The sequence below is a fragment of the Archocentrus centrarchus genome, unplaced genomic scaffold, assembly GCF_007364275.1.
Source record: "Archocentrus centrarchus isolate MPI-CPG fArcCen1 unplaced genomic scaffold, fArcCen1 scaffold_45_ctg1, whole genome shotgun sequence".
NCBI classification, from domain to species: Eukaryota; Metazoa; Chordata; class Actinopteri; order Cichliformes; family Cichlidae; genus Archocentrus; species Archocentrus centrarchus.
This window is the reverse complement of record NW_022060271.1, coordinates 1,671,631-1,695,409: the sequence shown is the minus strand read 5'-3', so window position 1 is coordinate 1,695,409 and position 23,779 is coordinate 1,671,631. Positions and strand designations below refer to the sequence as shown.

At 41.7% G+C, this 23,779-nt stretch overlaps 2 protein-coding genes across 2 annotated transcripts; both read left to right on the top strand.

Moving 5' to 3' along the window:
* Window positions 1-911: 911 nt before the first annotated feature.
* LOC115777264 (C-type lectin domain family 10 member A-like) lies at window positions 912-6,867 on the top strand. Its single transcript, XM_030725107.1, has 8 exons — window positions 912-1,112; window positions 1,348-1,449; window positions 2,213-2,311; window positions 3,801-3,866; window positions 3,955-4,047; window positions 4,124-4,278; window positions 4,749-4,858; window positions 6,136-6,867. Exons 1-8 carry the CDS (start codon window positions 1,058-1,060, stop codon window positions 6,287-6,289), a joined length of 834 nt encoding a protein of 277 aa, XP_030580967.1. The 5' UTR covers window positions 912-1,057; the 3' UTR covers window positions 6,290-6,867.
* Window positions 6,868-8,206: 1,339 nt separating this feature from the next.
* Window positions 8,207-19,174, top strand: LOC115777256 (asialoglycoprotein receptor 1-like). The gene is made up of 9 exons (XM_030725098.1): window positions 8,207-8,305; window positions 9,353-9,416; window positions 9,525-9,629; window positions 14,849-14,947; window positions 16,508-16,573; window positions 16,662-16,754; window positions 16,831-16,985; window positions 17,585-17,694; window positions 17,930-19,174. The coding sequence occupies exons 2-9, from the start codon at window positions 9,362-9,364 to the stop codon at window positions 18,081-18,083; spliced, it is 837 nt and encodes a 278-aa protein (XP_030580958.1). The 5' UTR covers window positions 8,207-8,305; window positions 9,353-9,361; the 3' UTR covers window positions 18,084-19,174.
* Window positions 19,175-23,779: the final 4,605 nt, after the last annotated feature.

Genomic DNA, 23,779 nt, shown 5'->3' with positions numbered 1-23,779 from the left:
ACAGACCATCACTGATCATATTACTACATGACAGATAATTTATCAGAAAACCAACAGACCCAACGTCCATGATGAGCATGCTCCTGAGCCTGTGTAATGGAATAACTAATTACAGGGGTGTGTTCAGAATAATAGCAGTGTGGAGGCCAATCAGTGAGGTCATTCACTGTGAAAAAACAGCTGTCAATCAGGTGGTCCTTATTTAAGCATGAAGCTACACATGATGTATAAAACTGGGTCGATTCAGACACCGTTCAGAAGAGGAGCGTGCCTTGATTGGAAAGGGGAAAATGTATAACAAGCTGCTCGGCTAAAATCACCTCCACTGCTCAGAAAGCAAATCCAGCGAGACATGGGAGAAAACTAAGGACAGAGAGGAGCCAGAACGGCAAAGACTCGGCCAGTGATGAGCTGCAGGTGATCAGAGCCGGTCTGAAGTTACCTGTGAGTGCTGCGACCATTAGAACACACCTGTGTGCTGCTATCAGCAAGAAGCCTGTGTTCAGTTATTTTGTGTTACGGATTAAGCGTAGGTGTTTGTGTGGGTCTGTGTACGCTGTGGTTGATTTTAGGAAGTATCACCTGAGGAACGCTTCCCTCTGGGAGAAGATGTTTCTGAGTAAAGGGAAACTCTGCGGATTAATCCAGAGTCTCACACAACAAAACAGGAAGTGAGACAGCGAGCTAATCCTCATTATGGCCACTCGTTAAAATGATTGGTGAGTATTGTGATGCAGTTTGTTTCTGGGTGGGCGGATGGAGGAGGAGATGTAAACCTTTATATCTGACATTTCCCAGCTGAGTCTTCAGAGGCAGAGCAGAGGTGAGGAGCACTTCATCCAGTCATCACTGTGCATTAGATTTGATATTTGAGTCGGTTCACTTTAAAAGATGCAGTTTGTTTTTATCAGGAGGTTCTGATGTGACGCAGGTGTATTCGTGGACTGAATACAGGAGCTAAGTGTAGATTATCTATAAGTTTAAAGCAAATTTGAACCTGACAGCAGAGCTGGGAGGCATCACCTCTTTGCTTTAACCACACTAGAAGGTGAAAACAATGGAAGAGTCGTACTATGAGAACGACTGGGACAAGACCACCATCTGGACCAGAGGTACCTGCATTTAGTTTGAATTTCAGGGAACACATTAGTCCTAACATCTACCTGTGTTAACTCTGTGTGTGTGTGTGTGTCTGTGTGTGTGTGCGTGTGTGTGTGTGTGTGTGTGTGTGTGTGTGTGTGTGTGTGTGTGTGTGTGTGCGTGTGTGTGTGTGTGTCTGTGTGTGTGTGCGTGTGTGTGTGTGTGTGTGTGTGTGTGTGTGTGTGTGTGTGTGTGTTTGTCTGTCAGCCACTCCACCTCCCCCATCTGAATCCAGGTCCAGACGCTGGCTCCTTCCTGGACTGATGGTTGTGGTCGTGCTGATTCTGATCATAGTGCTGGGAGTTACCAGTGAGTACACACACACACGCACACACACGCACACACACACACACGCACACACACTTTAGTGTAGGTTAAATGTGGTGTCTGTACAAACAGAACTAAAAAAGCAGATGCAGTTTGTCACCCTGACTCCTGGTGAGAGTTCAGACTTTAACCCTTTAAGGGCAGTGTGATCGCCGATGGTGCACCTGTGACCTGCCCTCACCTGCCGTGAACAGCTGGTTAACAGCGAGCACGTCACCGCTGAAACGTCTGATCAAAGAACTTTGAGTTAGCGTGATTACACGACCGTTTGTCCTACCGGAAAAATTCAAACGGTTTCTGAGAAACTGAGTTTCACACCCAACATACAGTTATACAATAATTACTGCTTTAAGTGCGTGAAGTTAAATAAAGCCTTAAATCATTCTCGCATTATCATCTTCTTCCTCCGGCTGCTCTCTTCAGAAGTCGCCACAGCAGCTCATCTGCCTCCACCTCACCTGATCCAAAGAAAGATTAAAATCCTTCACCTTGCTGTGATTGTTGAATTTGACTGTATTTTGTTTTATTTATGGAGCTATATTAAGTACTTTATTTATATTATTTTAATGTTTTTTGTCAGATTTTACTGCACTGAACTATTTTGTTTTCTCTTATTTGATTGAGCCGATCTGCTCAGGTACCTTATTATTTTTATTTATTATAGGTTGTTTATTTGTCTGCGATATCATTTTCAGCATAATTAAAATAAATGTTGTCGTAAGTTGCTGTCCTTCTGTTTCTTCAGACAGGAAGATGTCCAATCGTCTGAGGACTGTGGAGCGGAGCGTTTCCAACCTCAGTGAGATCATCCAGGCCCTGAACGCCTCGCTGCATCACGCTCACGGTAACACACCTGTTAGCACATCGCTGTGCGCACCCCAACAAACTGCATGCCTTTATAAAGAGTCTCAAACTGTCTCGACCCACAGCAGAGCCCTAACAGGTGGACAGGGTAACCTCAGATTACATCATATATCTGCTATAATGGTGTTTATGAAGATGTATAAGAAAGTGCTGAACAGTGTTTCAGCGTGGAGGCAGCGTTTCCCACCCTTCTGTACCAATGAACTGAAAGTCACATGTAGTGAAACAAGGTGCCAGCAGCACAGTGTAGCAGCAGTAACACAACAGTGTTGTCCCAGCATAGGTTAAATAACAGTAGAACATCACTGCTGAACCCTTGTGTTATATTTTCTACGTTGTTGTTGTTGCACTGTGTAACCACATCACTAATTTGTATCCAGTTGCTCTTCCTGCCGAACACGTTCAGGTGAGACATTTGTTGAGTTTTGGGTCTCCTGTGTGCCTGCATGGCTGGTTGTACTCGACTGTGTGTTTGCTCTGAGTGTGTTGTTTCCACTCAGTGGGATGGGTTTCATGCATACAGTGCTGAGCATTGTGCTTTGTTGGAGGTCTGACCATTTCTGTGCCTTTTTAGGCACTAAACTATCACTGGTGGATCATGTCGTTGTTGTACCAGGGAACATAAATGCACTGATATTGTGAGATACTTTTTAATCACATAAATGTTATATTGGTGTTATTCTGAGCAGTATGATATGGCACAGACCTCTTCTATACTTCAGAATTGGATGGATTCCTGTCCCAAAATAAGTGTGTGATGCTGAGGGTTAGCATGTCCCATGAGCCATGTTGTTTCTGCCGAGCCAAACCTCATGAATCCAGCTCTGGCCACCAGGCCACAAGCTCCCATCCTCTGACTCCAGGAGGGAGATCTTTGACACTGAAACATTATCTATTTATGGATATGAAAGAAAACCGATACAAGCAGTGTGAAGTCTTTTTATGTGATAAATTAGGATATTTAGAGACTTTCTTGCTGCCTTTATTTCCTCAACAACACCTGATTTAAAGGGTTTGTGAGACCTTCTAAATGAATCAGTGAACTAAGGCAGGAGATTCTGCCAGCCAGACTATATAATACAGTTTGACTTTTATTTATTCTCTGTCGAGCCTCATATATTAAAATCTCGATCTCATAAGAGCTAGCTAGCTTCTAGCTAACTTCCATCTGCATTTCCAAACTGGAGTAATTAAGAGAACTAATTCCCTGAAGGATTAGGCGAACTGAAGAAGCCTTTCGGATGATAGGCGAGAAGTCTTCAAGAAACTTAAAGAAGTCCAGCTGCTTTTTTTTCAAGCTCCAGAGAGAACTATGACCTGGATGACCTACACAGACATACTAATTAAATGTTTTTATGAAATAAAAGATTAAATCAGAGCTATTTTATCAAACTGTCTGAACCATTTTAAGTGTCCTCCCAGCAGCCATGCTGCTAACGTGCTAACATGCTAAATCCTCTGGTTTCCAGAAACAGCCAAAGAAGTGAAGCAGCTGCAGTTTGCTGTTGAGAACAACAAGGACCAGCTGATCTCAGGTCAGCCTTCCTCCCTGTAGCTTCTCCTGCTGGTGCTAACTTCATACCTCATCATACCAACTGGTGTCTGTGCTGTTTGTGTGTTCAGTGTCGGAGGCGCTGAAGCAGCTGTCGGTCATCGACTCACTCCGCAAGAACGTCGATGCCATCAAATGTTCCCTCGATTGCATCATCAACAACAGTACGGTCACTCAGATTCGATCATATCATAGCTGCAGACTGATGCTCACACCTGTGTACCTGCTTCTGTCTGCCAGGTTCAGCTACAGGTGCTTGTTGTCCTCTGGGTTGGACTGTGTTTGAATCCAGCTGTTACTACTTCAGCAGGGAGTCTCTGTCCTGGAACCAGTCCAGAGACTGGTGTGAAAAACAGGAAGCTCACCTGGTCATCCTGCTCACCAACAAGGAGTGGGTAAGACCGTCCGTCCAGGTGTCACATGATCTGAGGTCACGCTTCACAGCGAACGTATGAGACCAACTAAAGAGCCTCGGGTCTCAGTGGACATTGTCAAGGTCATTCTGAAGGATAATATAAGACTTTAAAAAAGGCACTTTGTGCCATTTTCTGGGTTTAAGAAAAGTTTAAAAACCTTCCAAATTAACTAAAGATTTATAAACTTTATGGGTCAAATTCATCTTTATTTAAGCGTCTAAGTTATTGTTTAAAATGAAGAACTGTGAACAGGCAAAGTGTTTTGACCAAACTGGACTAAAAATATCAATATTCAAAGAGCAGCATTACACTTTAAAAAAACAACCCTTACAAATCCACTGGTGCTGCCCCCTGGAGGCGAGGCTGATTACAGAACGTGTTCATGAATGTGCTGCATGTTTATTTATTTACTCTTCACCATCAGACCAGTCATGTCTGTCTCTGTCCAGGACTTTGTGACCAGTAGGACCGTGCCCCAGTATTACTGGGTGGGCCTGTCTGACTGGAGGACTGGGAGCTGGGAGTGGGTGAACCGGACGCCGTACACAATGGAGCCCAGGTCTGTTTCACTAACAATAATCGATTTCTGCTTTGCTGTCAGGTTGCATTAATGATGTCACTCCAAATAACTGAAATTTTCCTGCCTTTATAATAACACAGTCACTAAACCATAGGACCTGTCCCCCTTTAAGACACGACCTCATAGGCAGGCACGACCTCATAGGCAGGCACGACCACTGGCTACATTTGACATGTAGCGACCTCTAGTGGTTGTACACAAAAGGGCGTGTCAGTAACATGTTTGGTTTTCCATGCATGAATATGGATTTTCTGTGGGGACCAAACGTCACTCGATGCCACAGGAAGCACTTAAACATTAAATAAATAAACTGATTCTTTTCTGCTGTCTATGAGCACTCGAAGCACTTCATACTTCCTCATTCACACCTGTTCAGACAAACACATCAGGATCTTGCCCAAGGACGCTTTGGCAGCAGCAGGGATTGAACCACCGACCTTCTGATTAGCAGGTGCCCTGCTCGACCTCGAGAGCCACACCCACATTACACACAAAGCTGCATGTAGGAGCGCTCATTATGGAACAAAGGACCGATGTGGTTCAGATTGGAGGACATGTTGTAGCTGCAGGTTTATTTCCTGTTTCCTGTTTATAATACCTTAAATTAAACTACAGCTGTTTTATAAAATCTAAATAAGTAATTATGTAATTTTAAAATCTAAAAATGTGAGATTTAAAAGCCTAATTAAAAGTTTTGAATTATATTTTACATACGATCGTGCAGCCCACCTCCACCGCATTCACAGCCCACCAGGGGGCGAGTGTTCCTCTGGGAGTCGCTGATCTTAACGATGAACTTTGGTTAATGTGGTCATTTTGTGTTGGTGGCTAAATGCAGTGTTTTTCCTGTGCAAACAAAAGCTTGGTGCTCCCCAAAGTTTTCATCATACTCAAAGAAAAAGCACAAACATTATTCTCAAATAAGCTGAGGATTCATTTACTGAGGAAACATCAAGCTTTATCAGAGGCCCACAGACTGCTCCTAAAGACTCAGAGTCAGAGGGAATTTTGTATCAGGTGTCCACTTTGAACAGAAGTGTACACCTGATACACCTTCAGACACTGTATTAGCAACATTAGCATGTTAGCAGAAGCAGCAGGGAATGTGACTGTGCAGAAATGAGCCGTGCCAGCTTTGACAAAAACTGCTTAAATTCACACCATGGGGATGAGATGCTCGGTGATGCATGAATTCAGTCACAGATATAATCATTAATCACGTGTGTGTGTGTGTGTGTGTGTGTGTGTGTTTCCAGGCGGTGGAAACCCGGGCAGCCTGACAGCTGGACTGGACACGGCCTTCAAGGGGACGAAGACTGCGCTAACCTTCACGATGATGGACGCCTGAACGACCAGCACTGCTCCACTAAGATGCTCTTCATCTGTCAGAAACACAGCCTGAATGCATGAACATACCTGCTGTCCCGGCCCCGCCCACAAACTGCTGTAAACTAAGAATTTGTAATGTAACGATGGCTTCCCACCCTCTGGATCTCCTGTTCCACAGCTGGTTCATGAATGGGGCTCTATGGAGCTGCAGAACACAAATGTAGATTTCATGAGGTCTTTACCTTACAGCTTGAGGTGGCTGTTGATGAGATTTGGAGCCATATGAATAAAATCGAATTGAGCTTAATAGGAATTGATTAGAATATGGACAGCTGACTCTCATGCCTGAAGCTACACCTGGAAATACGCCGCCACTGTTCTGGACATGGAGAAGATGCTGAGTGAGAGTAACATCTCCAACAGGAACCTCGAGCTAACGGTGCTGCACAGAGACGTGTTCACCCTGCAGTGTCGGGGGGCTGACCTCTGCTGTAGCTGTGCTACCTGTAGGCTGTGTTCACAGGAACTTTAGAACTTTTTCCCTGACAACTGTTCTCATGAGACCAAAAATGTCTCTCGAGTGTTACCTTCCTGTCTGTAAGGCTGCACTTGGGGTCAGTCTCTGCTTCATGCTAGGACACTTCATGGATTGTAAGAAAATGCGCCTGTGTGTGCTCTTTGGTCCTGTGATTGTTACGTCTGAAGAAGGGCAGTTGTGCCCTTCTTCAGACGTTTTTTTCTCGAGGTTTTTGGACCAAATCAAACAACAGCAAAACAACACAAGAGGCATCGCAATGCTGCACAATCTCATGTTGAGACTGAGCTGCTATGTAACATGATTCTGGTAAAATGTATTTCAGCAGTTTTCTACACCAAATAATTCACACCATTGAATAATAGCAGTAGTATTTTCATTGTGACCTTTAAGCATGTTTTGATTGATGTGTGGTGCTGTTCTGACTTTATCAAAGTCAGTATGAACCTCTGAAAACAAAACTTGAAACCTGCAGTTTCTCCAATGTCCACTTGAAGCTCCAGCAGTGAGTCAGTCCTCACAGACTCCTGTGTTAAAATGTCCAACTTTACAGCAGAAATAAACATGTTTACAGCCTGAGAAAAAAATAATTTTGTCTCTGTAGCTATGTCCCTTTTCACAACAACTGCTTGGGTGCAGTACACAACAGAGACATTGTAACATAAACCAGAATTACAATGTTTTCTTACAGGTCGCGGAGTTCCACAGGGCTCTATTACTGAGCCTCTACTTTTTATTCAGATTTAAATGATATTCTTGTGTGTAAAAGCACACATTGTTTGCCTCTTTGGGACAACTGAACAGGAGGTTAATTGTGTTGCAGCTCACCTGCTTAAATTGTACTAAGGCTTAGAGTTTGCATTATAAGGGGCGTGGCCTCTTTGGCTGACAGGTAGCAGCTGTAGCTGCTAGCTGTAGCTGCTACCTGTCTGCTAGGCTTCACCTCAGTTAACTGGAGTTCCTGAACTGGACCTCTGAACCACGTTTGTGCTGTTGGAGCCTTTCTGAACATCTTTAATAGAACTGTCTGATAAATAATGTGGTTACTGTGCAGTTAATTGTACTAACAGACTATCTGGGAAGTGTGAGCTCCAGTTTTTGTGGCTGAAATTTTTTGTTCACTCACTTACAGCAGCATCAAAATGCTAACATTCAAGCCCATTTTTAGGTTGAGCGCTATGCTTAAAGTTATTTTGTGTTAAAAGTTAAGCAATATGTTTGTGTCTGTGATCCTGTATTCACACAGAGTCTGAGTTTGTGTGCACTGTGGCTGATTTTAGGGAAGTGTTGACGGAAGAACGGCTCCCGCACTGGGAGAAGATGTTTCTGAATAAAAGGGAAGTTCTGAAAGCAACTTCTGTTAAACTGACGATGATTCATCAGAAACATAACGGATAGGATGTTCAACAGGGAGCAGTCCTCTAAAAAATATTGTGACACACTTGTAAAAATGATGAGCTGACATTTTTGCACAGCTCGTTGCGTGATGCACGGGAAAGAGGAGGAGATCTAAATCTTTCTGTCTTACACTTCCCAGCTGATGCTTCTGAGGCAGAGCAGAGGTGAGGGCACTTCGTTCTTTTTCATCTATTTGCTGTAAATGTTAATTAGGTTTGAGATTTGAGTCAGTTTGCAGTTAAAATGTGTGGCTTGATTTTTATTAAGAGATTCTGAATCATTCAAGCACAAAAAGGTACCGTACTCAAAGGATGAACCAGTGTTGTGTCTACACATGACAACTAATCAAAGGACCAATTTTAGTTTGGCAGCATACAATAATACTTCTGCACCAACACGGTGATTCCCAAAGAGCTATAAGCTGAACACTTGGCCTCTCCCAGCATGGTGTGCAGTATATCCTCGAAAAAAATGAGGAAACTGGACAACATGGAGGACGGAGGACCATGTGTCAGGACTAAAAAGCTCTGTATTAGATCATATCTGAAAGTCATGGATTTGAAGAAATGGGAAACAATCCAGATCTCTCAGGACCTGACACAGGACCTGAGAGATCATCTGGACCTTCAGTTGATCCATCTACTGTTCATGGAGCCTCATCAGAAATGGTCTGAGTGGGAGGGCAACGGTCAATAAGGCATTCATCAGGGCGGGAAGCAGGGAGGAAAGACTGAGGTCTGACACAGTACACTAGATCTGGACAGGAAATCAGTGTCAGCAGGTCTGATGGTTCCAAAGGAGGTCAGGAAAGCTACAGCAGCAAGTGTCTACAAGCCTCTGGAAAACATGGTGGAGGCGCTGTCATGGTTTGGGCTGCATTTCGGTCAGTGGTGTTGGAGGGCATGTCAGAATTGATGGAATTATGAATGCAGAGAAGCACCATCAGATTTTGATCCACCATGCAGTCCCATGTGGAACACATTTGAATGGGAGCAGCATGACAATGAAGCCAAACACTGCCAAACTCGACCACATGGGCAGACGGTGTACATCACAAAACCCCCAAAATAAAAGTGTAATCAGACCAGAGTGGAAGCAAGAAAAGGGCTGATACGGCAATGATGGCTAGAGTTTAAGAATGTTTTTGTGCACATTTATGAAGATATTTTAATTTTTAAAATGTTATTAATATCATTATTTAACCACACTAGGTGACTGCGATGGCTGACATCCATTATGACAATGAATGGGACACGACTGCCCTCTGGACCAAAGGTAGCTGCTTGAATGGGGATTTTGTTTCTACTTTAAAATCTGCCTGTGATGTACTAACTGTCTGTCTGTCTGCCTGTCTGTCTGTCTGCCTGTCTGTCTGTCTCTCAGATCGTCCACCGTTCTCCTCACCCATCATCAGGTTCAGACGCTGGTTATTTCCTGGTCTGACAGCTGTGATCCTGCTGATTCTGATCATAGTGCTGGGAGCTACCAGTGAGTACACACACACACACACACACACACACACACACACACACACACACACACACACACACACACACACACACACACACACACACACACACACTTTCTCTGTGTGATTTTGTTCCTGCTTGGTCATGTTGTAGGGTCTTTACCCACAATACAAAGCGCCTTGAGGCGACAGTTTGTTATGATTTGGTGCTATATAAATAAAATTGAATTGAATTGAATTGAATTGAATGTTTCCTCTACACAGTAAAAAAAAATTCCGTTAAAAAACAGGACAATGTCCTGGTAATTTTCTGCCAGGACACTGTCCTGTTTTTCTACGGTCATTTCCGTTAAATGAAATACAAATAATTCCGTAAATTTACAGTACCTTTTCTGTGACATTCACGGATATTTCTGTTAATTTAATACAGATAATTCTGTAAATTTACAGTACCTTTTCTGTATCATTCACGGATATTTCTGTTAATTCAATACGGATAATTCTGTAAATTTACAGTACATTTTCTGTACCATTTTATGGACACTTCTGTTAATTCCACCACAAATCATTCAGTAAATTTACATATATTCGCTAACCTTAACTGGCAATTTGCTAAGTGTTCTGAAAATGTCTTTACCACTGAAAATTCTGTTAACTAAACCTGCACCATTATGCTAAAATACAGATAGGCGTGATGATTTTAAAAAGTGCCAATAAAGCAACATAAACAAAAGACTAACAACCATTATGTAAACATAAATTGAACAAATTTATTTTTCCTTTTGTAACAACAATGTATTCATAAATGCCTTTAATTGGTATTCTTTCCTTTAACAAAGGTAACTGGATAAAACACTGTAAGCAAGAGTTTTGTTTAAAAGAACATTATACAAAGATGCATATCCATTAAACAACAGAGCTGTCAGAGCTGTATAATACTTCAGAAACAGAATTTGTTATACAAATTCTATACTACTAAAACTATACTACTTCAAAACCAGTCTAGCATTGTTATTTCTTTCTTCCCCAGTAACATGTATGAATAAATAACTGAAATGGGAAATTATTTCTGTAAACTGCATAAAACCTACTGTGATCAATGCCCTGCTACTGATAAAAGTCCAATCAGTGAGTTTAAACAGATTAACATAAACATTTGAAATGTTAATTCATTTGCAACAATGAACAAATCAACATTAAAGTGCTACTTTCTAAAACGTTAACCACCACACATACAAAATAGAAAATGGAAACAACCCTTTAAACTTCAAGCAAAAACTTTCAAAAAAAGGTGTTTTCTGGCAGCACTAAACCACAGCTGCAATACAAATGCTACAGTGTTTTTCATCATGAACATTTCTTGTTAAGGATAAAGATCTTGTTGTTTGACCTAAATGCAAACTGTGGCATTTTACAATATCAATTGGCATGCTTCTGCAAAATTACTGGATTCCATTTTGTACTCTATGTCAAAAAGTCCAAATAGTCATGATAAAACTGGAGTTTTAAAGGAAAAGCGCAGGGAAGCTGTCCATGTGTATGCAAGTGAACCTTTGTCCATTTGAAGAAGCTATTAAAAGCAGCCCAAAGAGTTCCATTTTGATTTCCAGTTTCATTTCAAATTTTCCTGGGATTTTCAACGTTGTAGATTTCAGTCAGGAACTTGAGCAGTCTTGGTGGAATGTGTGGCTGCTTTTTTCCTTTCATCTCAGCCTTTGACCCTCGTTCAGGATTTATTCCCAGGAACACTCTGTGGAATATATAATATTTTTGTTAAACAAGTCATTAAAAAAATGAATGACAACTACAGAGTAATGCGTAGAATGAGATGAGACTGAAGGAAAAAAAGTATATCAAAAGTATTCTAGAGACTTGGAGTATATTTGGGAATTATTTATCAAGATAAAAGGGAAACTCCCACCAAAGTGCTCCACATTGACATACATGCAATTGAAAGGTCTTCCACATTTGGTGCACTGTTATTTATTATTTATTTTTTAATTTAACCTTTATTTATACAGGTAGTCCTACTGAGACTCAGTGTCTCATTTGGAAGAGAGACCTATGTGTGTGTATGCATGGTTCTGTTTTTTAACTGCAATACTGGTAAATTGATATATTGTTAAAAATACAATAAAAAAAAAAAAGCTAAGCCAAATTGGAAATGCTAGAACTGAACTCATGCATCTCCTGCCCAATTTCAGGAAACAAGTTCAACAAACTGAGTTAAAAAATAACCTGAGTTTATTAACTGAATTTGCTATAAAGGCTGATGAGAGAAAGTTCAATCAACTCAGACTATATTCACCTTGAGATAAAGGCATATCAGTAGATAAAGAAAGCCACCAGCGATAGAGCTCCAATGCCATGTATTACCATGATGAATGAATAAGAGGCAGAGCCTCTATGTTAACCCAGAATACTGAAGAATTTAAAATAAAAAAAAAAGCAGTCAGCGTGTTCAATAATATTTATCTCACAAAACAGGAGGAAAGTAAAGAGAAATTCTAATCACCTTGATCCACTCTGTTATCACACAGCATAAAAGTTCAAGTTGTACGGTACCAGTCAAAAGTTTGAACACACATTCTCATTCAGTGTTTTTTTCTACATTGTGAATTAATATTGAACTCATCCAGACTATGAAGGAACACATAAGGAATCATGCAGTAAACTTTAAAGTGTTAAACAAACCAAAATATTTTTTACAGTTTCAGATTCTTTTAAGTGGGCACCTCTTGCTTTGATTACAGCTTTGCACACTCGTGGCATCCAATAATCTTGAAGAAGTTCCCAGAGGTGCTGAGCACTTATTGGCTGCTTTGCCTTCACTCTGCGGTCCAACTCATCCCAATCCATCACAGGTGGGTTTAGATCAGGTGATTGTGGAGGCAAATCAGATGGCATGTCGCTGTAAAATGCTATGGTAGCCAAGAAATTAACTCTTGAGGTGTGAGCTGTTAACTGAAAGCCATTCCAGGTGACTACCTCATAATGCTGACTGAGAAAAATGCAAAGATGTGCAAAGCTGTCATCTTAGCAAGAGGTGCCTACTTCAAAGAATCTGAAACTGTAAAACATATTCTGCTTTGCTTAACACTTTGTTTACAAAATAAGTCTATATTTATTAATAGCTTGGATGAATTTAGTATTAATTTACATTTAATTTTTTCCTTTCCCTACGTTGTAAATGTAGGGGAAAAAAAAATCTGCCACGATGTCTAGAGACTCTTTAATGTCTGTCAAATGGGCTCAGTGTGAGCCTGCTCTCATTAGTTAAGAGAACAAAGAGTCAGTAGTGGACCTGCCAGCCTTGCAGTGTCATATATGGTGCCACCAGTGAAATGTCTCAAAGGTATGAAAAAATTAATACATCACAATCCTACATTTGACATCAACATTTTAAGTGCCTACCTTTGGATGAATTCCAGAGTGAGTGACATTTCCTTCGGGTATTTTATGTTCAAGACATAAAATAAAGCAAAAGCGTAGGCCAGGGCCACGATGGAGGAACTGATGTGGTCATTTACAATTTCTTGGTCAACAGCTATCTTGAATCGTTGGTCTCCTTAAATCATAAAAACACCAGTATCACAAAAGATAATTGTCATGTCCAAATGCAGTATGCTGTTTATTTATTTAATAATTGTTAAGATTTTGACAAACACCCAGTGCCATTCAGGGCTGTGCTAAATGTTATGCAGCCATCTGCCACCAGATGGAGGTGCAACCCTGAGTTTGCTCTAAAAAAAAAAAAAGAAAAAAAAAATATATATAGACAAACCAAGTTAAACAGCATACATACTAAAGAAACTGTTTTATTAACAAAAGTAGTAAGTCAGTTAGGTCTGCAACAATTTGATTTGATTCATTTGATTAGTTTCAAAATAAAAGCGTAAAATGTGCAAACGCCATCTCCCAGCGGTCCTGTTTACACTAGATTTTGCGGAGCAAAATAGCGACCAGCTTTACTTTCAGAGGATCATAACCACAGACATATATAGTCTATGATCGTAACACAGACTAGAGGAAGCCACAATACGGCATCAAGTCACATGGTCCAATCAGATTCAGGTGCCTTCAATGACCCGTAGGACCAACCATTATCATAGAATATTACATACATATTATCTAACTGTTCAGCGTCCCTGAATTAGCAAACTGGCACTAATTAGCCCCCACTTCCCAACACACACATGTGGGCTGAAAGTTTTTTCTGACAGTACCCTAAAACAGTGACACGAAGAATGCGCATTTTCGTACATGTTTAAAACAAACCATTCCACACCAGGCAGGCAGTCCTTCACAGAATGACGGGCCAACAAAGCTAACGTTAGCATTTGTAATCCCTTAAATAAAATAAATAAGAATCACAAATGCAGTGGTCAGCTCTGTACTACAACATTAGCTAAAGTCAGTTATAAAACACAAAATATAGATATTATATTGGCATTACAAGATTTTACCGAGCTCTGTCAAACAACCGTGTATGCCTGATGATAAAAGTGGGATTAGCAATAAAGAGTCGAATCTAAATGCAATTGTTGAACGTAACTAGCAGACAGAAAAACTTAGTCTAAGTCACAGTCACAGGCTCCTTCTGGCTCTTCTGTGAATTCGTCATGAACTGGAATCCGCTACGGGCCAAATATCTTGATAATACTCATTAGTTCATTAGCTGGTGGACACGTATTTAGCAAAGGCGTAGACTATTAGATATGGGGAAACAGACATCTGCCGTTAGCATTTCTTTATACCAGTCCTTGTCAAAAAAAAAATAAAAGCTGACATTATTTGTACTTCATTTTTTAAAGTATGTTAGGTGTGGCTGTGTAATAGTTAGACTTAAGTCACCACATTACTCTGCAAATTATAACTGGCCATTCTTACAACAAAATAATGTTTTCAACATAGCACATTTGTAATTAAACATTTTAAGATAGTCATTTTTTAATTAAAAAGATATTTACCTGAAAAAGCGTGCAAAATCACATCCAACTCTGAATGTCGAAGAAGATGGCTGCTTTGTGTCTTAAAAATTCCCGTTTCTTGTCGATTGTCCCAGAATGCAATGCGTGATTTAAAAACTACAGAAAAGGGCCTGTGAAAAATTAAAACGGACAATTCCGTCATTTAAAAACAGTAAATTGTACTGTATTTTTACGGATTTTTTTTTACAGTGTAGTGTAGGTTGTGTTAAGTTAAATTTGCATCTGAAGTTGTATTTTTGTTTTTCCAGACACGAAGATGTCGAAACATCTGTGGTCAGCGGAGCAGAGAATTTCCAACCTGAGCAATATCGTCCAATCACTGAACACTTCACTGCATCACGCTCAAGGTAGCAAAACTGTTAGTTAGCATCTTTAGCACACATTTCTTTCTTTTTTTTTTTAAGAAAACTAGATGTGGTTAGCTAATGTATGAAGATAAAGTCAGCCTTAACAGATGTTTATAGACTCACAATAAAACTCTCAGTAACGCTCAGGATTTTATCGTTGTTCAGTTCTGGTATTGTTTAATCAAAAGTGTTCTTCATGGGTTTGATGTTCACTTCGAATCAGACTTGACTTCGATCTGCGGTCTGTAGCGGCGGTCTTTGGCAGCCTTTAAGTCCTCATGCACAGCAGTTTTATTGGTGGTATAATGTCTCAACTTGCATCAAACTGTTGGGTAATTCTAAATAAATATGACTCATTCAGCCAAACAACAAAGATGACTTTCTTCATGGCTGTGCTCACAAGTGGGTCCTTATTTTGCCACCACATGAGGCACAGCATGTGCCAGACACCCCGGAGGTCCTGAACATGGCTTATTCTGACTCTTTGTTTCCAACCGTTACGGCCAAGCCATACCTGAAACAGAAGTCCAATAAGAAAATACCAAACTGGTTCATATCAGGCAGGCCATTTATAGCAATCACCACTCTCCAGGTGTCACCATTGTGAGCTTTGAAGTTTCCTAGGAAGTCCCCACACACCCAGGCCCCCATCCATAATGCACCTGACCCCAGCACCTCTCCCTGTGGGTGGTGGGCTCACAGCACAGTGGATCCATGTCATTTCTTTGGGCTTTTCCCAGCAAAACCCCATGAATCCAGGCCTGGCCACCCAACTGTACAAGCCCCCCTCCTGGGTCTGTCTTCAGGAGGGGGCCCCTGTTTCTAACTTCCAGGTGAGGTTATCTAGTTCTGAGTTTTCTGGTCCACTGGAGCTTTTAGATATCAGATATTCTAACATTACAGGATTATATGTGACAGAGAACAACTATAACTTCCTTTATATGTCAAATAAGGACATTTGGGGGATTTTCTTGTTACCCTTGTTTTCCTTAGCAGCACCTGATTTAAAGGGTTTGTGAGATATTCTAATTTAAAAATATATTTAGTCTGTATTTGTCAAGCACCGTGCAGTAAAATATTGATATCATAAGAGAAAAGATGCCTTGTAAAGATCTAGCTATTAGCTAATTTACATCTACAGGTACAGAGTATATGTAATAAACTTTTTATGAAATTAACAAATACATATCTTTGAGTACCCCCCCCCCCCCCCCCCGTTTTTTGTTGTTGTTGTTTTGTTTGCTTTTTTCCCCCTCTTCTCTATCCCTTTCCTTATTGCCTGTCAGGCCTGGCATAAATAACTAAATAAAAAATAAAAATACAAACATTAACAAGAATAGCCTATAGAAAACTTACAGAGCTGTTCTTGTAAAAGCAAATATGTTTGGTACATCATTGCATTCGGATCATCGTTCCGATTGCAAAACAACAACAAACAAAACAAACAAAAAAACCCAAACATTTTGTTCTAATTAAGATCTACTTTAACAAACCATCTGATTCACATTTTATCATTTTAAGTAGCCATGCTGCTAACGTGCTAAATCCTCTGGTTTCCAGAAACAGCCAAAGAAGTGAAGCAGCTGCAGTTTGCTGTTGAGAACAACAAGGACCAGCTGATCTCAGGTCAGCCTTCCTCCCTGTAGCTTGTCCTGCTGGTGCTAACTTCATACCTCATCATACCAACTGGTGTCTGTGCTGTTTGTGTGTTCAGTGTCGGAGGCGCTGAAGCAGCTGTCGGTCATCGACTCACTCCGCAAGAACTTCGATGCCATCAAATGTTCCCTCGATCGCATCATCAACAACAGTACGGTCACTCAGATTCGATCATATCATAGCTGCAGACTGATGCTCACACCTGTGTACCTGCTTCTGTCTGCCAGGTTCAGCTACAGGTGCTTGTTGTCCTCTGGGTTGGACTGTGTTTGAATCCAGCTGTTACTACTTCAGCAGGGAGTCTCTGTCCTGGAACCAGTCCAGAGACTGGTGTGAAAAACAGGAAGCTCACCTGGTCATCCTGCTCACCAACAAGGAGTGGGTAAGACCGTTCGTCCAGGTGTCACATGATGTGAGGTCACGCTGCACAGAAAACTGTTAGTGAACGTTGAGCTTCATTTGAATGGAGATGAAAATGCACCTTGTGAAAGGTTAACGGCGCCTCTCAGATGCTGCTGGTAATTCTTGAAGACTTTTTAAAGCCCACATTAGCTTCAGTGTGTGTTTGTAACACACCTCTGATATCTTTAAAAGACAATATAAGACTATTAAAGGAACTTTGGAAATTTCAAAATATTGGTGTATTCATCGAGTTTAACCAGGGTATTCATCATGTAATGATGTTTTGTCTCACAAGATGATATAATGAGTCAGAGTAATATTCATGTAATCAGGTAAGTTATGAAACACGTCTGTTTACAACGGTGGAGCAGGAACAGGCAAACCCTCCTGATGAAATTACATCTAAAAAGCAGGGGTCAAACAGTGCCCCCTGGTGGTGAAGGTTTAAGTTTTTTTCAAAAGGAAAATGTCTAAATTATGAATGTTACTTTGTAGCTCACACAGCTTTTTGATGATTTGAGATATGTAGCATGATTTGGCCCCGTTCGATGCAATGAATGAGTGTCTGTCTCTGTCCAGGACTTTGTGACCAGTACGAGCAGGCCTCAGCATTACTGGATCGGTCTGTCTGACTGGAGGACTGGAAGGTGGGAGTGGGTGAACCGGACTCCCTACAGGATTGAGCGCAGGTCTGTTTCAGTAGAAAAAAATGAATTTCAATTCTGTGTTTTCTATCATGCTGCATGAATAATGCAACCATCTAACATCAAGTACCTCAAGCTCACAGGACAAATATCACTGTTTCTTGCATTAATGACAGATTCTCTAAACTTATCATTCAAAACTTAAGGCCCAGTTTGAAATCAGTAAGCCTTCTGTGGTTTCCTCCATCTCACCTGTTTTCCCGTTAATGCATTTTTCCAGGCGGTGGCGCCCAGGGCAGCCCGACAGCTGGACTGGACACGGTCTTCAGGGGGACGAAGACTGCGCTCACCTTCATGATGATGGACGCCTGAATGACCAGCACTGCTCCATTAAGCTGCGCTTCATCTGTCAGAAACACAGCATGAATATTTGAACACACCTGCTGTCCTGGCTCCGCCCACTAGCTGCTCTCTGAAACTTCCCCATTAAAGTAAAAGATCAGTAAAGGAATCACTGAGAAGTTCTAATATAACGTAGAGCTCTCCTTCTGTGGACTTCTTGTTCCATTGGGGGGCGCTGTTGAGCTTCTCCAGAAGGAATAAATAAAGTTAGATTAGATTAAACTTAATAAAGTTTAATCTAATGTAATGAATGGGACTGTATGGATTCTGTGGGTTCACAGCTTCTATTGTCCTGGAGTGAAACACCTTTGTGAGCATTAGGGAGTCCACAGCAGCAGCTTCAGTTTGTTCTTAAACTAACCCTGTGTGTGATTCAGAACATCACCATCTCCAGGTGACTAACAGAAGTCACTTCAATGATGTTCTTGGAGGATTCACCAGTCAGCTCCATGTTTTGGTTCTTTTTATAAAATGAAGTACAACCAAAGTGTGAAAGGAGGTGGAGGAGAGTCTGTACTCATAACTGTATCCATAAACCTTTTTAATGTGTCTGATCTCTAAATGTTAAAATATGACTTCCCTGTGGCTAAAATGTATCCACTCTGTTCATCTGGTGTGAAAGTTATCCAACCTCTCAGGTTAAGGCTATATATGCACTCAGTAGGAATCCACCAATCAGAGCACAGAGACAGACACTGACCAAACAATCAGCCAACAGATAATGAGACTCTGCCATGTTGGGTGTTTGGAGTGCTGAGTTATGAGTTACTGTTAGTGAGCTCAGTTAGATCCAAAGAGTGTACGGGTGCATCACACAGGCATGAATACCTGCTAATTAGTAACATCCAAATAAAATACTAGGATTCCACTGACCACTAGTGGAGCTTGTTTGTGTAATTAACTGCAATGTAAGCAGTATTCCACTCTCACCCCCACCACCCACCCGGTACACATCAGTATTGTAGTTTACTAATGTTTGCTAAGATCAGTCCATGTTCACATGTATAGTTTGAGAATCCTCATTCAAGCTGCTTTTAAACATGTTTGTACTTCATTTTTCTTCAGTCTCTTATAATCAAGAAGCAGAAAACGGTTTCTCAGCCTTTAAGAATAAATGAGTCATTCTGAAGACCCCAAGGTGGTGCTGACCCATTCTTTCTCATAATGTGAGTGGGTCATTGTGGTCACCTTCTACTGTGTTTAAATTAGAATCAGTAAAACTACAATTCCTTCATAACCCCTTCAGTCACGATGAAGAAGAATTAGTCTTCTGCCTACGTAATATTTAAAGGTAGAAGATGTCAGAAAATGAACACAGTAAAATATTTAACTATAGAAAGAGATATACACAATTGTGTATGTGGTGACCAAAGGGAATAAATGGGGACAAAGAGAATTAGCCAGTGATGGCCCCCTTCACTGTTAAACTTTGTTTTAAGCTTACAAAGTACAAATCCCACCAGTGCAGTTCAAATGTATAACTTCATGCAGATATTATTTATCAGTGAAGCTGTGTTCATCTCACCTCAGAACCTCCCGATAAAAACAAACTGCATCTTTTAAAGTGACTACACTGACTCACATGTGAAATCTAATTCACACTGATGACAAATGAAGTTCTGCCTCTGAAGATCCAGCTGGCAAAGTGTCAGATATAAAGATTTACATTTCCTCCTCCTTCCCACACATCCAGTAACAAGCTGCATGAAAACACCCACCAGTCATTTTAACAAGCTCCCTGTCTCACATCCTGTTTTTGTATTTTCAGTGAAATCAACCTGAGATTCTAAGTAAATCAGCAGAGGTCACTCTCAGAACTTCCCTTTTATTCAGAAACATTTTCTCCAAGCAGAGGAAGCGTTCCTCAGGCAACACATTCCTAAAACCAAACACAGCACACACAGACTCAAACCCTTTGTGAATACAAGGTCACAAACACAAGCACATACACTTATCCTTTGACACAAAATAACTATGAACACAGATCCTGACATAAAACTGACCTCCATGAGCAGTGGCGCAAAAAGGGGGTATGCACCATACGCAATGCATAGGGGCGCCGCACAAGAGGGGGGCACCAAAACGATGTGGGAAAATATTTCTGTAGTTGCATTTTCTGTATTTAACAGCTGTGCTTATGACACGATCAATAACAGAGGCCCAGCGCTGATTAGGCGCCCCTGCTCCCTCACCTCCCCTCCTCCTGTCCCGTTTAAGTGATGTCATAGAAGTCTTGTATTTTATGAGTCCATGAATAAGTGATCTGCACACATGAACACAGTAATGAGAGGCTGCGGATGGTGCGTTTTTTTTTGTGTGTGTGTGTGTGTGTGTGTGTGTAGTGTTCTAGCTAGCGGTTGATCACAAGGCGCCGCGCCGGTCTGAGACGCCCTCGTGTCGGGCTGAGGATTTCACCGCTTCACTTTCGGAGCTCTGCTGTCTCTGCATTTAGCAAACAGGAGCCCCGCGGACTCCTCACCGACTAGATCGCTGCTTTTATCGCTGCTTGCTCCTGTATTATTTCATTACAATTTACAATCTACCACAGCGCAGGGAAAGTTCACAATGTGCACGTTTGGTGTCCCTAAGGTCATGCGCGCACTTGATTTCGCAGCTACAGAAATCGAAATGACAACCAGCATGAATGAGGAGAAGTAAGAAGAAAAATGAAGACCAAATGAAAATTTCAGGCATGATTTAACACGAGTGGATCACCGCTGACACGTTTTTTCCACGTCTCCACTGTCTGTGCAGAGAATGTCAGCTGTTATTTTTTCCTTACATCAGCTGAAGCCACCAGAACAATCTGGTGATAATCACACTATTGTGGTTTGGTTTGTGCGATTGTTTGGTGCCGTTTCCTTCACTTTCTATGAACTGACAGATTTCCTCAGGCAGCTCATCGCAGCTGTGTAATAAGGCACGTCACCAGATTCAGAAACTATTTACTCCAGAAAAGACTGAAACTGCCTCTTATAAAGTTTCCTGTCTGTGTTTCGGTGTTTATGATGTGTTCTGTCTTCAGGACTTCACTGCAGCGTTTCCTGCTGTGTGACGCAGTGATGCACTGTCAGCTCACCTGTGCAGGTCTCCTCTTCATCTTCTCCGTATCTGTCCCACCAATCCGCTCTTTCCCCCACAGCGCAAGTGAGGAAAAGAGACAGATGGTTTACCTCTGATGTCAGCGTTCAGGTCCTCTGCCTCCCACCTGTTTGGAAAATCCCTGTTTTCCACTTTTCCTTTGGTCCTTTTTGGGGAGTCAGGCAGCTTAAATGTCACTGTAAAAAGTGCTGACCGATGTTTTATCCGCTGATCACTGATCAATCAGCAGCACGGAAAACGGGTTAGCGCACAGTTGTTGGCCTGCCGGCAGCTGCTGCAGTGCATTGTGGGATTTTTAGTATAAGTGGTGGGAGCACATTTACCCGTGGGCTATTAATAATAACTATATGAAATCATCTCGCTGGCCACATAAAATTAGATCGTGGGCTGGAAGTGGCCCGCAGGCCTTGAGTCTGACACACGTGATAGAGAAAAAGGGAAGCATGTATAATGTAAATAGAATTGGTCCTAGCACAGAACCCTGTGGAACTCCATAATTAACCTTAGTGTGTGAAGAAGACTCCCCATTTACATGAACATGGCGCGTCCCTCTGGAGTTGTGGGGAGGTCTCCTCCCTCGTGGGCCGGCTTTTGGAGCAGCAATCTCCACACCTGTTGCCGATCAGCTCATCCTCCTGCGATACTGGCAGTAAGCTGTCATTTGTTTCTGGATCGTTGACTGTGAAACAGTTAGTTTCGGCTCCTTGATGTGCACAGCTCCTTGCGTTAAACCCCGTAACTTACCTGTGTTTTTCTTGTATTCAGATTTTGCCCGTCGAGCAGAGCTCTCCTCGGAAGCTCACCACCGGATCCCTCTCCTCTGTGTCCACCTCTCTGCTTGTCCGCCACACCGCACCCGAAGCTCCTTTCTCCACCTTTGCCTCCGGAGTCCCGTTCTCCCCCCTGTGCCTGGCCTGCCTGCTCTGTGCTTTTGATTCACTGTAAATAAACCTTGCACTAAACCCGCCACCCTGCGTCTGCTTCAGTCCTCAGTACCAAACCGTGACATAAATATATCCAGCTGTATACAAAGTCATTAAAATGTGCTCTTGTTTTTTTACACCCAGGGGAGCAGTTTGATGAAAATATTTTGGGTGTCATCTTAAAGCTACTTAAAGGAGAAAGAAAACTCACTGCTGCTGTGTGAGCTCAAAGATATTTAGTTGGTTTATATGATGAAGAAATTATGTTCCCAGACTTTTATATTTCACTTAACATCTAAACAACAAAAATTACATCTAGTCCTGTACAGTCTCTTTAAAGTGTGACCTCTGACCTCTTCTCCTGAACTCTAACTAATGCTCTGTGCATGCCAACCTGTCAAATATTTAATTAAATCTCTTAAGATCACAGAACTTTGAGACCTTCTCTAAAAATGAAAAATTTGACTGAATTTTAACTGAAAAATGAGCCTCAGCGTTTACTCTGAGTTCACCCCTGCTGAGTAAGCTGAATGTTTCCTGCTAACATGGGTGGATTATCTACAGTCAGCACTTCCTGTTATGTTTTTGTGCCCTGTTTTGTACAGACCTCCGAGAGGAAAGTTTTGTCATTCTGAATGAGCTGAAAGCAGCTTTTACATGTGTTAGAGATGCTGATATGCTCTTTTATGATACACCATTTCATAGTATATGCTGTCACCTTCATTATGAACTTTTATGAAGGTTTTGTTGCTCCAAATATTTATTTAGGCAAAATTTTCTCAATTGTGTGTATGTACAGGAGCAGTTTATAATCAGAGTTCAACATCAGTCAGTAAACCTCTGTGATCCTGATGTGGTCAGCAACTATTGGGGGGTTGGGGGGGGGGGGTGTTCATCAGTTTCAGCTGCTTTGGTGTTCATCAAATTACCAACAGGTGCACTAGAGGGGCAACAATGAGACACCCCCAAACAGGAAGGGTTTACAGGTGGAGGACACTCACATTTTCCCCTCCTCATCTTTTCTGACTGGTTTTCACTAGTTGTGCATTTGGCTACGGTCAGAGTCACTGCTGGGAGCATGAGACCATACTTGGACCCTACAGAGGCTGCACAGGTAGTCCAGCTTCTCCAGGATGGCACATCAATATGTGCCATTGGCAGAAGACAGTGATGGCAGTGTGTCAGTGAATCTTTGTTTCGTGCTTCGAAGCCTGGGGTTACAAATCCTCAGAACCACTGCTTCAAAGCTCACTTTGGGGTCATGTGACATGATGTCCAAACCAGCAGCTGCTTCATTCCCAGAATGAGTCACCTGACTGGTTTATAACTGACACTTTGAGTAATGAACACAAATCATTTGGCTGGTTGAGTGCTTCACAAAAGCATCATTTACCCATCACTACCAGAAGGTTTGCTGTGTCTCCCAGCACAGACTCAGCAGCATGCTGTCATGATTGGCACTGGTCTGCTTGTGTCTTTGGACTCTGCTGTTTTCCACTCTCAGTTCTAGGTTAGGTGGGTCAGACAGGGCTCCACCTTTGAGTAGAGCCATCATTGTTTTCTGATCCTGATCTTCCTGCTCGTATTTAATTCAATTCAATTCAATTCAATTCAATTCAATTTTATTTACATAGCTCCAAATCACAACAAACAGTCGCCTCAAGGCGCCTCAAGGCGCTCACCCATCTCCACTAGTACCTACT